We start from the raw sequence: 14,500 nt of genomic DNA, 5'->3' as shown, positions 1-14,500 counted from the left end.
ATGTTCTCACTTATTGGTGGGAGCTAAAAATAAATAAATAAATTCACTCACACACACACAAAAAAACCGGGGGTAGGGGGAAGAAGATATAACAACTACAATTTTTTGAAGTTGTTACAACAAGCAAACGGAAAGGACATTGTTGGGTGGGAGGGAAGAGAGGGTGGAGGGAGGGAGGTTTCGGTAATGGGCCATAATAATCAACCACATTGTATATTGACAAAATAAAAATTTAAAGGAAAAAATAATAATAATGATAAATAGCAAATACAGGGAAAGATTAAACTGGCAGGGCTTTAAATTCTTCCCATCTTCATTTGACAGTAAAAGTTTATTACTGTCTTATTTTTTAAGGAAAACAAATCATGTATAAAGTGCTTACAGAAAAACTTACTGCAAAAATATACTGATCCCCATAATGGCCAGTGCCAAAAAAAAAACACTGATTCAGTTTGGCCGACATACAAAGTTAAAAATGAGCAACACAGGTTAAAGAGACAGAGCAAGCATCAGTACCAGACTTAGATACAGCAGAAATGTTGGCATCAACAATTTGGGAGTTTAAACGACTGCATATACATTACGGGCTCTAATGGAAAAAGTGGACAAGATGCAAAAACAGATGGATAATGTAAAGAGAGATGAAAACTCTAAGAAAGAATCAAAAGAAAATGCCAGAAATAAAAAACACTGTAAAATAAATGAAGAATGTGTTTATGGGCTTAACAGTAGACTGTATATGACCGAAGAAAGAATCAGTGAGCTGGAAGAAATAATAAAAATTTCCAAAACTAAAATGCAAAGAGAAAAGAGAATAAAACAATGGAACAGAATATACAAAAATGTCAACAATTACAAAAGGCATAACATATGTGTAATGGAAATACTGGAAAGAAAAAAGCAAGAGAAAAAGGAACATAAGAAATGTTTTAAGTAATAATGGCTGAGAAATTTCCAAACTTGTAAGACACAAAACTATAGATCCAGGAACCTCAAGGAAAATCAAGTGGAATAAATACCAAAAAATCCACACTTACACAAACCATATTCAAACTGTAGAAAATCAAACACAAAGAGAAACTCTTGAAAAAAAAAAAATCTTACTTATACAGGTGCCAAAATAAGAATTACATCAAATTTCTCTTCAGAAACCTTGTAAGCAAAAAGAGAGTGGAGTAAAATACTTAAAGGAGGGAGGGAGGAGTGAAGGAAGGAAGCAAGCAAACAAGGAAGCAATAAATAAAAAACAGTTACAAATATGGTAGATATTAAACCAACTATAGCAATAATCACTTTAAATGTGAATGATTTAAATATGCCAATTAAAAGATACAGAATATCAGAGTGGATTTAAAACCATGACCCAACTAAATGCTGTCTGTACAAAACCCACTCTAAATATAAAGACATGGGTTAAAAGAAAAGGGATGGAGAAAAATAGGCTATAATAACACTAATTAAAAGAAATCTGGAGTAGCTATACTAATTTCAAACAAACCAGACATGAGAGCAAGAAAAATGTTCAAAGATAAAGAGGGGCACTAGACACTATAAAGGAGTCATTCCTAAGAAAACATAACCATCCTTAATGTGTATGTGCCTAATAACAAAGTATCAAAATATGTGAGGCAAAAACTAATAGAACTGCAAGGAGAAATCAGTGAATCCACTATTAGAGTTGGAGACTTCAATACTCCTTTATCAAGCAACTGACAGACATAACAGAAAATCAATAAGGAATAGTTGAACCAAACAGCACAATTGATCATCTAGAAGTACTGAAAACAAAATTTAAAAAGTAGATGGCAAAGAGAAAAATATTCTCAAAGCACTCTTATAAATCAAACATAATAATAATAATAATTAACTTCAAATGGCCCTAGCTTCTAGAAAAAAATACAAAATATCCCTGACATGTTGAAAAAGGAAAAGAATTCTTAAACAGTACACAAAAATCACTAACCATAAAAGAAAAGCTGACAAAATGAACTTCATCAAAATTACTTCTGTGCTTACAAAAGCACCATATGGAAATAAATACTCGAGCCAAAGAGGGGTATATATTTACAGCACATATACCTGACAAAGTTCTTTTATCCAGAATATACTAAGAACTCCTACAAATTATCAATCAAAAGGTAGAAACAACCCAGTGTTAAAAACAGGCAAAGATTAAAAAAGATAACTCAAAAAGATGCTATTTGAATATCCAATCAGCCATGAAAAGGTGTTCAACTTCATCAGTCATCAAGAAATGAAAAGTCAGTCAGTCATAAAGAGATAGTATTTCATGCACACTTTAATGCTCAGAATCAAAAAAGATTAATACCACATAATGATGAGGAAGATGTAGAGCAAACAGAATTCACCGTACTTGCTAGTGAGTATAAAGACTCTGAAATTACTAGACAATTGCTTGGCAGTTTCTTATACAACTAAACATACATCAACCCTATAAACCAGAAATTCCAAGCCTAGGTATTTACATAAAAGAAATAAAAACAAATGTCTTTAAAAAAAAAGTAAACAAGAATAAAAAAGAAAAACAAAACTAACCTATTAAGAAACAGGCAAAAAATCTAAGTAAATATTTCACAAAATGACAAACGCCAATAAACACATGAAAAGATTTTCCAAATCATTAGTCATTAGGGAAGTGCAAATTAAAATGACAATGTAATGCCACTACTATACCTACCAGAAGAGTAAAATAAAAAACCTGACAATACTAAATATTGAGATAAATGTGGAGCAATAAGCACCCACACATGATGCTGATGAGCAGGTAAAATGGCACAACTAATTTGGGAACCAGTTTGGCAGTTTCTTATAAAAGTAAAACTTATATTTGTCACATGACCCAGCAATTCTATTTCTAAGTACTTACCCAAAAGAAGCGCTACAGTATTAATGTTTGTGTTCCTCAAACATTCATGATGAATCTAATCCCTAGTGTGGTAGTACTAAGAAGTGGGGCTTTTAAAAGGTGATTCAGTCATGAAGTCTCTGCCCTCATGAATGAGATTAGTGCCCTTGTAAAAGAAGCTTGAGAAAGGCTTCCCATACTTCCTCAATGTGAGGATGCAGCAAAAAAGGCACCATCTTGGAAGCAAACAGTAAGCCCTCACCAGACACTGAATACATGGGCGACTTGATCTTGGACTTCCTAGCCTTTAGAACTGTGAGCAATAAATTTCCATCGTTCATAAATTAAGTTTAAAGTATTTCTGTCATAGCAGCCCAAAAAGATTGAGACAAGAAGTGAAAACATTATATCCACAAAAGAATTTGTACATGAAGTGTATAGTAGCTTTATTCATAATAGCCCCAAACTAGAAATAAAGCAAATGCCCATCAATAAAAGAATAAATCAAAATAGATTGTGGAATATTCATACAATGGATTACTACTTAGCATAAAAAGGAACAAATGAGTCATACACACAACAGGCACAAATCTCAAAAACATTATGCTCAGCAAAATACTTTCACTTATATATAATTTTGAAATAGGCAAAACTTATCTATAATGATAGAAACCAAAGCAGTGGTTGCCTCAGGTGTGAGGCATTGACTGCAAAGGTATACAGAGGAACTTTTTGTGGTGATACAAATGTTCTGTATCTTGACTGGAGTGGTAGTGACATGTGTGTACACATTTATTAAAATTCACTGAACTGTGCATTTAAAATGGGTGCATTTTTGCACACAAAATCTCCATAAAATCATTTTTTTTAAATGGCAAATGGTTATGAACAGGCAAACTACAAATGAAATGAAAGACTAGCATTTGAAAAAATGGTGAAAGATATTAAAAATAAAACAAAATTATTTTTTACCTATGAAAAGAGATAAAGATAAAAAAAAGTAGCCACATGCACTGTTTTAAGTATGAGGAGGTATTAGGAATTCTTCTGGTGAGAGAATAAACTGGTAGGATCTTCTGGTAGGCAATCTAACATTGTGTATCAACAACCTTAAATGTGAGCAAATCCTTCAATCCAGTAACTATGTTTCCAGGAACTTGTTCTAAAGAAATCATCCTGGATATGCACAGATTTCACTGCAAAGATATCTACTGAAGAAAGAAATTAGGAAATAGGTCAGGCAAATAAGAAGAAAATCAGGTAGACAAGAAAAGCCTGGCTAGAAGAACTATTTCCATTTTTGCTGTTGCATCTAACACTGCAGAACATATCTTTGTGTCCACATTTCTTTCTATGATATTTCTGATTAATTATTAGAAAAGCCTCAGATTATTAGAAATGCCAAACAGCAACAATATCTTCGAGACTCTTGATAGATAGGTTGTACTGAATGACATTCTCACCATTTGGGATGAGTGACCTTTCCATCGCTTTTTTCCATCACCTTTCCTTTGATGGGTAGATTCTATTCTTTATTTTGTTCCCAATTCACACCCTCCTCAGAATATATATTCAACTTCCTACTTATTTTTTCCAGCCAGATATTACATGACAATACAGCAAACTCAACATTTCTTCCACCCAAACCTCCTCCCTTCCTCATTCTATATTCTTCCCTGTTTGGCTGAAGACACTTATGCATTCAAGACAGAAACCCAAAAGTCATCTTCTTCTCTCAGCCCTAAAATGCAATCAGTGACCCATTTTTTACCTCTCTTAATTTCTCACATCCATCCTAATTTCTCCTCACTCTGTGCCACAGTTTAAGACACCATTTCCTCTTTCATGGGCTAGCACAATAATTCAAACACCGTTTTCTTTTTGAGACTACTGACTCCACACACATATTAGACCGATCTTACAGACAAATCCAAGTATTACTCTCTTTCTTAAATTCCCATAATGGTTTCCCCATACCTACAGTTGAAACTCCTTAGCAGGGCATACAAAGTCCTCCACAATCTGGTATCTGCCTGTATCTCCAACTTCAACCCTAACCCAAAACTCTAAAAAACCTTACATTCTAGCCAGCCATAATGAACTCCTGAACTCCCCACAGATGTGCTTCAGAAGTTATCATGGAAGAATGAGGAACAGGCCAAGTAGGTCCTTACCCATGCTTCAATTAGAGCAGACCATCTTTTCTCTCTTTTCAATTTCTGGGTTAATAGTAAACTTGAAAAGGGGTCCAGTTGAAAACTCCTGGGGCTTTATGATTAAGATGGCTTCCATTTGCTTTGTTTTGAATATATACATATACATACACATTCATATACACACATATATATGCAAAACAATCCTGAGAGATTGGCAATATCCTTATATTTTATAGAAGAATAAAGTTAAGAAGGCTTTTAAAAAAGTTAAATAATTTGTCAGGTCAAAAGCTAGTAAATGCTAAGGCCGGCCCGTGGCTCACTCGGTAGAGTGCGGTGCTGATAACACCAAGGCCACGGGTTCGGATCCTATATAGGGATGGCCGGTTTGCTCACTGGCTGAGCGTGGTGCTGACAACACCAAGCCAAGGGTTGAGATCCCCTTACCAATCCTATATAGGGATGGCCGGTTTGCTCACTGGCTGAGCGTGGTGCTGACAACACCAAGCCAAGGGTTGAGATCCCCTTACCAATCCTATATAGGGATGGCCGGTTTGCTCACTGGCTGAGCGTGGTGCTGACAACACCAAGCCAAGGGTTGAGATCCCCTTACCAGTCATCTTTTAAAAAAAAAAAGCTAGTAAATGCTAGAACCAGGATTTGAAGCTAGTTCTCACTCCAAAATATGATCCCATTTCACTAGGCCAGAGATGGTAAACACATTATACTCTTCTGTCAAATCCTATTTACTGGAAGTAACTGGGAGGATATATACTAAGAAGCATAGTGACACTATTCTAGATCTCAGCAGCAAAAGACCTTGCATAATTGATGATGTGTCATGTGTGTAGAAGGAACTAAACACAGACTTCATGACACTGTTCACAAGATTTGATTACCTTTCCATGGCTTCAAATCTCATGCCTGTTAATCGCTTGACTCTGTGACTGCCAGGGAATTGTCTTCTCAACTCCTGAAGACAAAACTGGAAAGATAAAAAAGACTTGAAGAGCAGTAATTACATTAAATATACTAAATGAGCTATATGGCCTAAACAGTCTTCAATTTATCTTCTTGAATAATTTAATTAGTGCCATCTATAAAATAAAGTGATATTATCAGTTAACAAATAATGGTGTGATGGAAGAACTATGAAATTACAGTAAAAGCAACAATCGTGCTCTTAACTGGGATCAGGAGATCCACTAAAACCCTTCAAATACTATAATCATATTACTCCTCCTTATAAAAACTGCTTCCATAATGTGTCAGGCCCCTAGTTAAATGCCAACAAGTTTCCTGGCCTTTTCTTCCTTGTAAGAGCATAAACATTCTCCTTGTAAGAATTAATGTCTTGACAGTCATCCTAAATTTCAAGCAAGTAATATTAAAACTGTTTAATTTGCTCTGTTGAAATCATATATTAATCAATCATCCTTTCAGTCCATATATCCTGATTTGTGGTCAGGAAATATAGACACAAACTCAAAAGAGTATCAAGTTCCTTTGGACAGGCATCCATAATTCACTCATTAACTCAACTAAATAAATAATCAAATATTTATTGTGTACCTATGTTCTCAGCAACATATGAGGGATTATAAGAGATTTTGGGAAGTACTAAAAATGTCAAAGATTATATAAATAGTCTATTCAAGTGTCCTAAAGCATGAGCAGCCAAAAAAAAATGACTTAAACTAGTAATGAAACTATTAACCAGAAATAAAATAAATTTTAATATGACCTAGAAATAATAGCTTCAAAGTCTGTGGCTGAAAAAATGCCACACTAAGAAAAATACTCAAGATCATCAAAAGTGAAGATTGTTCATTTATTTCTTTGACATCATGCAAAATTCATATTACTTGGTCAAGCAAGCTATGTAAAAATTCTGAACCATTTAAAAAAAACACTATGCTACAAAAAAAAAAGTCCAATTTGATCTCCACCTTTATCTATCAATATTATCTAACTTGGCCTCCTACTTTATCAAATGGCGTAGGGCTATTTCAGAAAAAAATTCAAAATTTCTCTTAAGATATAAAACTGCCACCTCTGTGGATATACACAAAAGATTATGTCTCAGAGGTTCTGATGATAATCCAAAAAGCTTTTGTGGAATGTTTTTACCACTGGCAGCTCCACTGAAATTATGGATATAGCCAATCCAAGGTAATTGCCTTGAAAAGGACAATGCTAAGTCAAACATGTATGTTTTCCTGGCAGTTCTATATTTAGTTTTTGTGTATTTCTTTCAAATTAAGAAATAATTATGAAGACTAAATAAAAGCATGATGTAAAGCATTTAGCATAGTGCCAAGTACATGAGAGTCCAAAAACATAGCTATTGTTTATTTTTAAATCAGTATTAGTATTTTAAGTCATGTTTTGTACATGTTATGATTTTCCAACAATTTCAAATATACATTTATAATATTGCATAACAGTATTTAACACTATATACAATGAAAGTCATTCAACAACTCAAAAGACAAACTTCTTTTAAACTATATGTTTCTTATTTAAACTCTATAATATAGCATAATTCACCTATTAAGTGGATATCCTCTTCAGTAAAACTGGAATACCCAAAGTATGTAGTTACACTTAACATTAAGAGTAGCATTCAAAACCAGCTATAGAAAGCATTTAATACAAGTCATACACTCTCTTAACTACTTATATATAATTCATGGTGCAAATGAAATATAAGATAAAATATAATTAGTTTAAATACCTACCAATGCCAAGTCATCCCGACCATAGTCTAGGGCCGCAATCATCACCTGTTCATATATGATCCAAACTAGATATATAAAGAGGGAAAAAAAACTGAATTTGATATAAAAATCCCCCCCCATGGAAATTAAGAGTAATGAACTCTTCTAGTTTGATATTTTAAAGAACATTACTTATAACTGAAAATTGATTTAATGTATTATTTCTGGAATTAAGGAAAGAAAGCATCCTTTATACGCTTTCTTTGGAAAATATTTTAATATGTTATAAGGTAAAACTCTTCAATTATTTAATATCTTTACTGTACTAAAAGATTCCTTATGAAATATATTTTGGCCAGACCAGAATTTCTTTATGATATACATTTTGGCCAGACATTTGGCTGCCCAGTGATCTTTAAAACAAAAATGCTTATTTGATAGCTTCACTACTACCAGCAATTAAAAATTCTTCTCAAAATAAAGTATCAAACTTCTTGAGACAAAAAGTCACAGATGAAACTGATGTGACCAGTAGAAAAAACATAAAAAACAGCTTAAAAAAAAAAATTATGTAGAACCATAAATGAGACATGTGCTGAGCACCTGAATGTAATAAATTAATGGAAGAACTTACTATCGTCTCCAAGTTTAGAAGCATATTCATTAATTAGTTCTTCTCCAACTTCCACAATTTGCTCACTATTTCGTGAGTTTTCTTCTCTCCATTTTCTCATTTTATCTCTCATTTCTAAAAAGAAAGTATATTATTTTATATACGTATGTGTATATACATATATGCACACACATACATATATCTGATAGATTTTTTTAAAATGACATGATGAAATCAATATTTAAGAAAATAAACACATACTAATGTAGGAGTCTTTGGTATCTCAAAGTTGATAAAGTATAGAACATAAACAAAAGCAACAGATTATTTAGAAGACCAAAACAGCATTATAACCAATATTACAACTATCTTTAAAAGTAATGAATGGCATGGGTCTGCCACAAAGATCCTCTACCTTTAAGCTACTTTTGGGGGGGGGGGGGGGCGTCATAGACTACTTTTAGAGTTTGATAAAAGCTAGGAATTATTTTCCCAGAAAAATGCATAAAGTTACATATAGAAATCTCAACATATTTAATGTGCTCCAGAAGTTCACTCATTGACCCAAAAATATATTTTCATAATCAGAGTATCATATTAGGCCATCAGCACCAAAAAATATTCATCACAAAACTTCCTTAATAACAACATTACTACAAAGGCATATATAATGAATAAAGATACACCACTATGCAAGGAAATAAACAGCAAGAATAATTAGAACAAAGGAAAACTTTTGATTATATTAAAATAAAGAATAATATGAATAATGTAAAAAAGAGTTAAAAGCACTGATAAAAAATAAAAGTGAAGAGAACAAGTTTACATATTACAAGAGGAAATTCTAGAAGTTTTATTTTTATTTTTATTTATTTTTATTTATTTTTTTTTAAAAAGATGACCGGTAAGGGGATCTTAACCCTTGACTTGGTGTTGTCAGCACCACGCTCACCCAGTGAGCCAACCCGCCATCCCCTATATGGGATCCGAACCCGTGGCCTTGGTGTTATCAGCACCGCACTCTCCCGAGTGAGCCACGGGCCGGCCCCAGATTCTAGAAGTTTTAAAGAACAGCATTGACAATAACAGAAATAATAACTGGGTGAAAAATATCTAATCCAGTCCCTTTTCACATAGTATTACAGACTTGTTTGTGCTCCCACCCCAAATTCATTTTGAAATCCTAACCCCCAATGTGATGGTATTAGGAAGTGGGGCCTTTGAGAGATAATTAGGTCATGAGAATGGAATCCTCATAAATAGAATTGGTGCTCTTATAAAAAAACACAAGAGAGCTTGCTTTTTATCTCTGCTCTCCACCATGTGAGAAGTAGTAGCTGTGGGCAACCTGGAAGAGTTACCTTCACCAGACACCAGATCTGCCAGCACCTGGTTCTAGGATTTCCTAGCCTCCAGAACTGTGTGGAATCAATATTTGTTGTTTAAGACACCCAATCTATGGTGTATTTGTTACAACAGCCTATAATGACTAAGACAGGTAAAGGTAGAATAAACTATACAATTCACCAGTCGTATACATGCTTTCTTACTCTTATCTGTCTGAAAATCTTGTATACATATTCGTCTAAAAGTAGCATCTTCTTCCTGGTATAGACATAAGTGTTGACTAGATTTTTTTTTTTTCCTTTTTGTCTTTTTTCGTGACCGGCAACGGATCGCAACCCTCAGTGTCGCGCCCGTACCGGACCGGGACCGGCAACGGGATCGCAACCCTCGGTGTTGCTCCCGCACCTCGCTCAGCCAGTGAGCGGCCGGTCTGTATGTGGGATCCGAACCCTCGGCGGGAGTGCCGCCGCACTTCCCAAGCGGCGCACTGTAGCAGTGCGCCACCGGGCCGGCCCCAAGTGTTGACTAGATTTAAACAGCTGAATTAAATGTTAGTTAAACAGATGAGTTAAGTGAACAATATACTAGACCCCTAGGGAATAAATATAAGAGAAGCACATAGGATTTTCACTACTTTTATAAGCACTATCTGAGTCCCTACAATGTGAAGTCTACAAAAGATAACAAAAGTCATAGAATGAAAATGGAGCCTAATTAAATTTAATTTAAAAAATGGTCCTAGGAAATCATTACAAATTAACATAGGTTTCGTTTTACTGAAACCTAGAAATCAACTTACCTCTCACTTTGCACAGAAAGTAACCTTGAACTAAGTCTAACTCCTTCAAGATGAGTTCAGCACACAAACAAAAAAGTTAAGTTATTCCACATAGAAGGAATTCCTGGTAGTTCAGAATAAAGAAACACAGTGGGAATAAAGAATTGAGTGGGTAGGAAGTAAGAAGAGTGAGTTTCTTAGAAGTTTTTTTTAATACTAAAAAACTTGAAGTTTGTTTTTAAAGGTAAAGGAGAAAACTAAAAAACATTAAAGAAACAAAAAAAAAAACAGCAACATCATCAGATAGTATGCTAGAAAAATCATTCTGGTGCAAAACAAACAACCACCACCAAAAAAACCCACAAAAAGCAAAAAAGCAAAACCCCAGAAGACAAGTTGGAAAGGAGTAAGAAGTTAAAAGAAAAGAACTAGTGGAAAGAACACGAATCTTATAGAATTGGTTTGAATCTAACTCTATCTTTTACATAACCTCAAACAACTTACCAAATCGGTGCTTAATTTTCCACACCTATGAATGGGGATATCTAATGCTCAGGGATGCGTAGTTAGAAATAATTAACTAAAATAGATATAAAGTTCTCAGCAGAATGTCTAGCACACAATGGGGATTCCGTAAACATTACTTCTCCCCATACTGATGAAACAGTCTAAGTGAAATACATGAATCAAGCAATAGGAATAGATATTGAGAATGAAAGAGATAGTTAGGTAAAAAAAAATATGTATGAGCTATTTTATTTTTTAAAAAAACAGACGGGAGAGACTCTGGAAGGATGGTAACAGCTACAATAGCATAATCTACAGCTACAGGACCTACATGATACCACCATCTACTCAGAAGAAAGCTAAAGGAAGCAACAAGTGGTATCTGATGAATCCGCAACAAGAGAAACCCAAAGAGCCAATAAGTATTTATTGAAAAGCACCATGAGCCAGTATGTTAAGAGCATCTGAAACAAGGAGGGGCTCTGCTCCCTAGAATTCCAGGTAAGTACAAGCAGCCAGTGGTAAGAAGGACTAAATGAGCTGAAGCAGCTGAGTCTCTGAAGTCTCAAAGTTGACCAGCCAAGGCTCATTTTAGGACAAGACTCCAAACTGAGGAGAGTGAAATTAAAATTTACAAGCCTGAAGACAACAGGAAGGAGTATAATATAGCCAAGAAATATCAGGAAGCAAGAATGCTATATAAAAACAACAAAAGAGGGAGCTCTCTAAAGTTAAAAACTTTACTGAACGCCACATCTAATTTTAAAATTTCAGAAAAACTAATTTCACATGAAAATGAGCAACAAAAAAGTATCAAGGTCATGTTATCAAAAGAAAAAATAGGATAAAAAACAGAATTTATTGCTATATACACTGAGAGCATGTAGAAGCCCATAAAACAGATCAAAACTGTAACACACTATTTCAAGACGAGCTAAAAGACATTTAAAAAAATTATACAGGACTTAAAATAACAACATGAATCTGAACTAGAAGAACTCAGAAATGAGCTGGAAAAACTCATGACAGAACTGGAAATAAAGGAAAAACAATTTCAGAAATTAAAACTAATCTAGAAGGAACATAAGCACAAATAAACAGTGTGAAAAAAATTTTTAATGTAGAAGAAATGAAAAGATAAATAAGGATTTGAAAAAATATGATAAATATTGAAGATAGGCAAAGAATATCCACTATACAGTTAAAAGGAGTCTCTGAAGAAGAAAATGCAAGCAAAGACACAGAATAAATACTAAAAACTATAATTCAAAAAAACTTCACTGATTAGGGAAAGATATAAATCTACATATTAAAAGAACATTCCATGTGCCTAAGAATATTAACCCTGAAAGACCAAAACCAAGGCATAAGCTAGCAAAACATAAGGAGAAAAAACCCTTTTGAGCATTATAGGAAAAGGGAGAATTTAATTTACAAGGGAAAGAAAATTAGATGATTACTGAACTTTTCCACAGCAATGCATAACAATAAAGCATAAAGGAAAAAATAAGGAATGGAATGAGAATCTGTAGATCAAAAGAGACTTAAAAGATGTATCAAACATTTTAAAAATTGGCAAAAATAAAGTATAGTGTCTAAGGATACACACTTAGATAATGTAACTATTTTTAAAACTGCAAGGAGGTGATTATTAGAAAAGGCAGGATAATGTTTATTGATGCGGGAAGAGAGGGAGTTATGATTGGGGTGGGGTACCTACCTGGATGGGACTTCTGAGAAGAATGGCAAAGTCTATTTCTTGACGTGGGTGGTAGTTTCAAGCATGTTCACTTTGTAGTAAATAATTAAGCTGTAAATTTGTTTCGTGTGGTTTTCTGTTTCCATTTTATTTTATAATAAAAAGATACTTTTTAAAAAAGGAAAGAAACAAGGGGGGAAAATCCTTTAAAGTATAGATGGTAAAAAAAAAAAAAAAAAAAAAAACCGCTGTCATTTACAAAATAAAATACTGGGAGGTTTGAAAAATATTTAGGTTAAATAACAATATATATCCTTGAAATTCTGACACAGAAGTTCAATAACTAAACAATTTTAAAATACAGAGCTTATATTTGCTGGAAATGATCTCAAATCTATCATAAAATTGTTACCGTGCAATATTATGAAAAATCTGAAAGTTAACCAAAACCACTATGGGGATATATTTCCAGCTGAAAACACATGGTTCCTGACATGAAGATCCCCCAAAATAAAGTTACACTGCAAAAACATTAGTACTTTTCAGACTAAGACAGCTTAAAAACACAAAATAAACCAAAGAACTCCAACGTTTATCCCATCAACTCATAAAATTTTACACCTTGCACAGTTTTAACTATTAAAACAATAATAACACTGTCACTCATTTAATCACTGATACAAGACCAATGTTGAAAAAAAAATTCTATTCATTTAGATAGAAAACAAAAATTGGAAGAAAAAATAGTGCTATTGTATTCAAATTCAGTGATAAATATCTGACAAAAATAATATTCTCTTAAAACTGAGGTTGGCTAAATAGGATTAAAACAATGTAGCAGTATACTATCTATAAAACTGTGGGGCTTACCGTGTAAAGCCTAGCGGCTTTATATGTAATTCAGATTTTTATCCAAAGTTCAGCAAATAAATTTTTACAAGAAATGTATATGTTCAGATAGACAACTTTGATTCTCAGATTCATTCACACCCTATAACACAGTTCACTTGCCCTACCTGAAGTCCACATTCTCTTTCAATCTCGCAAATTATTATTATTATTTTTTTTTTTTTTTTTGACCGGTAAGGGGATCGCAACCCTCAGCACGGTGTGGGCTGCACCATACTCAGCCATTGAGCACACCGGCCATCCCCATATAGGATCCGAACCCGGGCCTCAGCGCTCCCAGTGCCGCACTCTCCCGAGTGAGCCACAGGGCCAGCCCTCGCAAATTATTTTAAAAGAGGAAAAACAGCCTTGAGAATATGAATTGTTGAGTGTTTTACAGATCTGTTCCACTATATTGCATCCCTTGCCCATATCCTGACACCCAAATTAACAAGTGCTAGACCAAACAAATTAATGCTACTTGAATTATCAAGAATAATCATTTAATCTATTATAAATTCTTAACTTGATTCAGAATGGGAATTTTCTGCAATGTCCTTTAAAAAGCAGTAGAATCTCTGCCCATAACTAAAGATAGAAAGCAAAAGAGAAAAACTGGTTCCCATCTCCTTTTTTTTGTGAAATATCTCACCAACAGTTTTAGATTTTCTATCAGTCCTCTCCTACTTATTCACAGTCAAAATATATTATTAGAAAATCTCGGGCCGGCCCGGTGGCGCACTGGATAAGTGCGCCGCTTGGGAAGCGCGGCGGCGCTCCCGCCCGAGGGTTCGGATCCCACATACAGACCGGTTCCCGCTCACTGGCTGAGCGAGGTGCGGGAGCAACACCAAGGGTTGCGATCCGTTGCCGGACACGGAAAAAAGACAAAAGACAAAAAAAAAAAAAAAAAAAAAAAAAAAAAA

General features: G+C 34.2%; 1 protein-coding gene across 1 annotated transcript in view; it reads right to left on the bottom strand.

Moving 5' to 3' along the window:
• EMC2 (ER membrane protein complex subunit 2) overlaps positions 1-14,500 on the bottom strand; it is a 53,561-nt gene that overhangs the window by 23,976 nt on the left and 15,085 nt on the right. Inside the window, exons 2-4 of the mRNA XM_008569755.1 lie at positions 8,377-8,490; positions 7,764-7,828; positions 5,922-6,007 (exon numbers count right to left, since the gene is read on the bottom strand). Coding sequence (XP_008567977.1) covers positions 5,922-6,007; positions 7,764-7,828; positions 8,377-8,490 — 265 coding nt within the window. The remainder of the gene's footprint in view (positions 1-5,921; positions 6,008-7,763; positions 7,829-8,376; positions 8,491-14,500) is intronic.

This window comes from Galeopterus variegatus, unplaced genomic scaffold (genome assembly GCF_000696425.1).
Source record: "Galeopterus variegatus unplaced genomic scaffold, G_variegatus-3.0.2 Scaffold28, whole genome shotgun sequence".
NCBI classification, from domain to species: Eukaryota; Metazoa; Chordata; class Mammalia; order Dermoptera; family Cynocephalidae; genus Galeopterus; species Galeopterus variegatus.
This window is presented reverse-complemented; position numbering and strand designations above follow the sequence as displayed.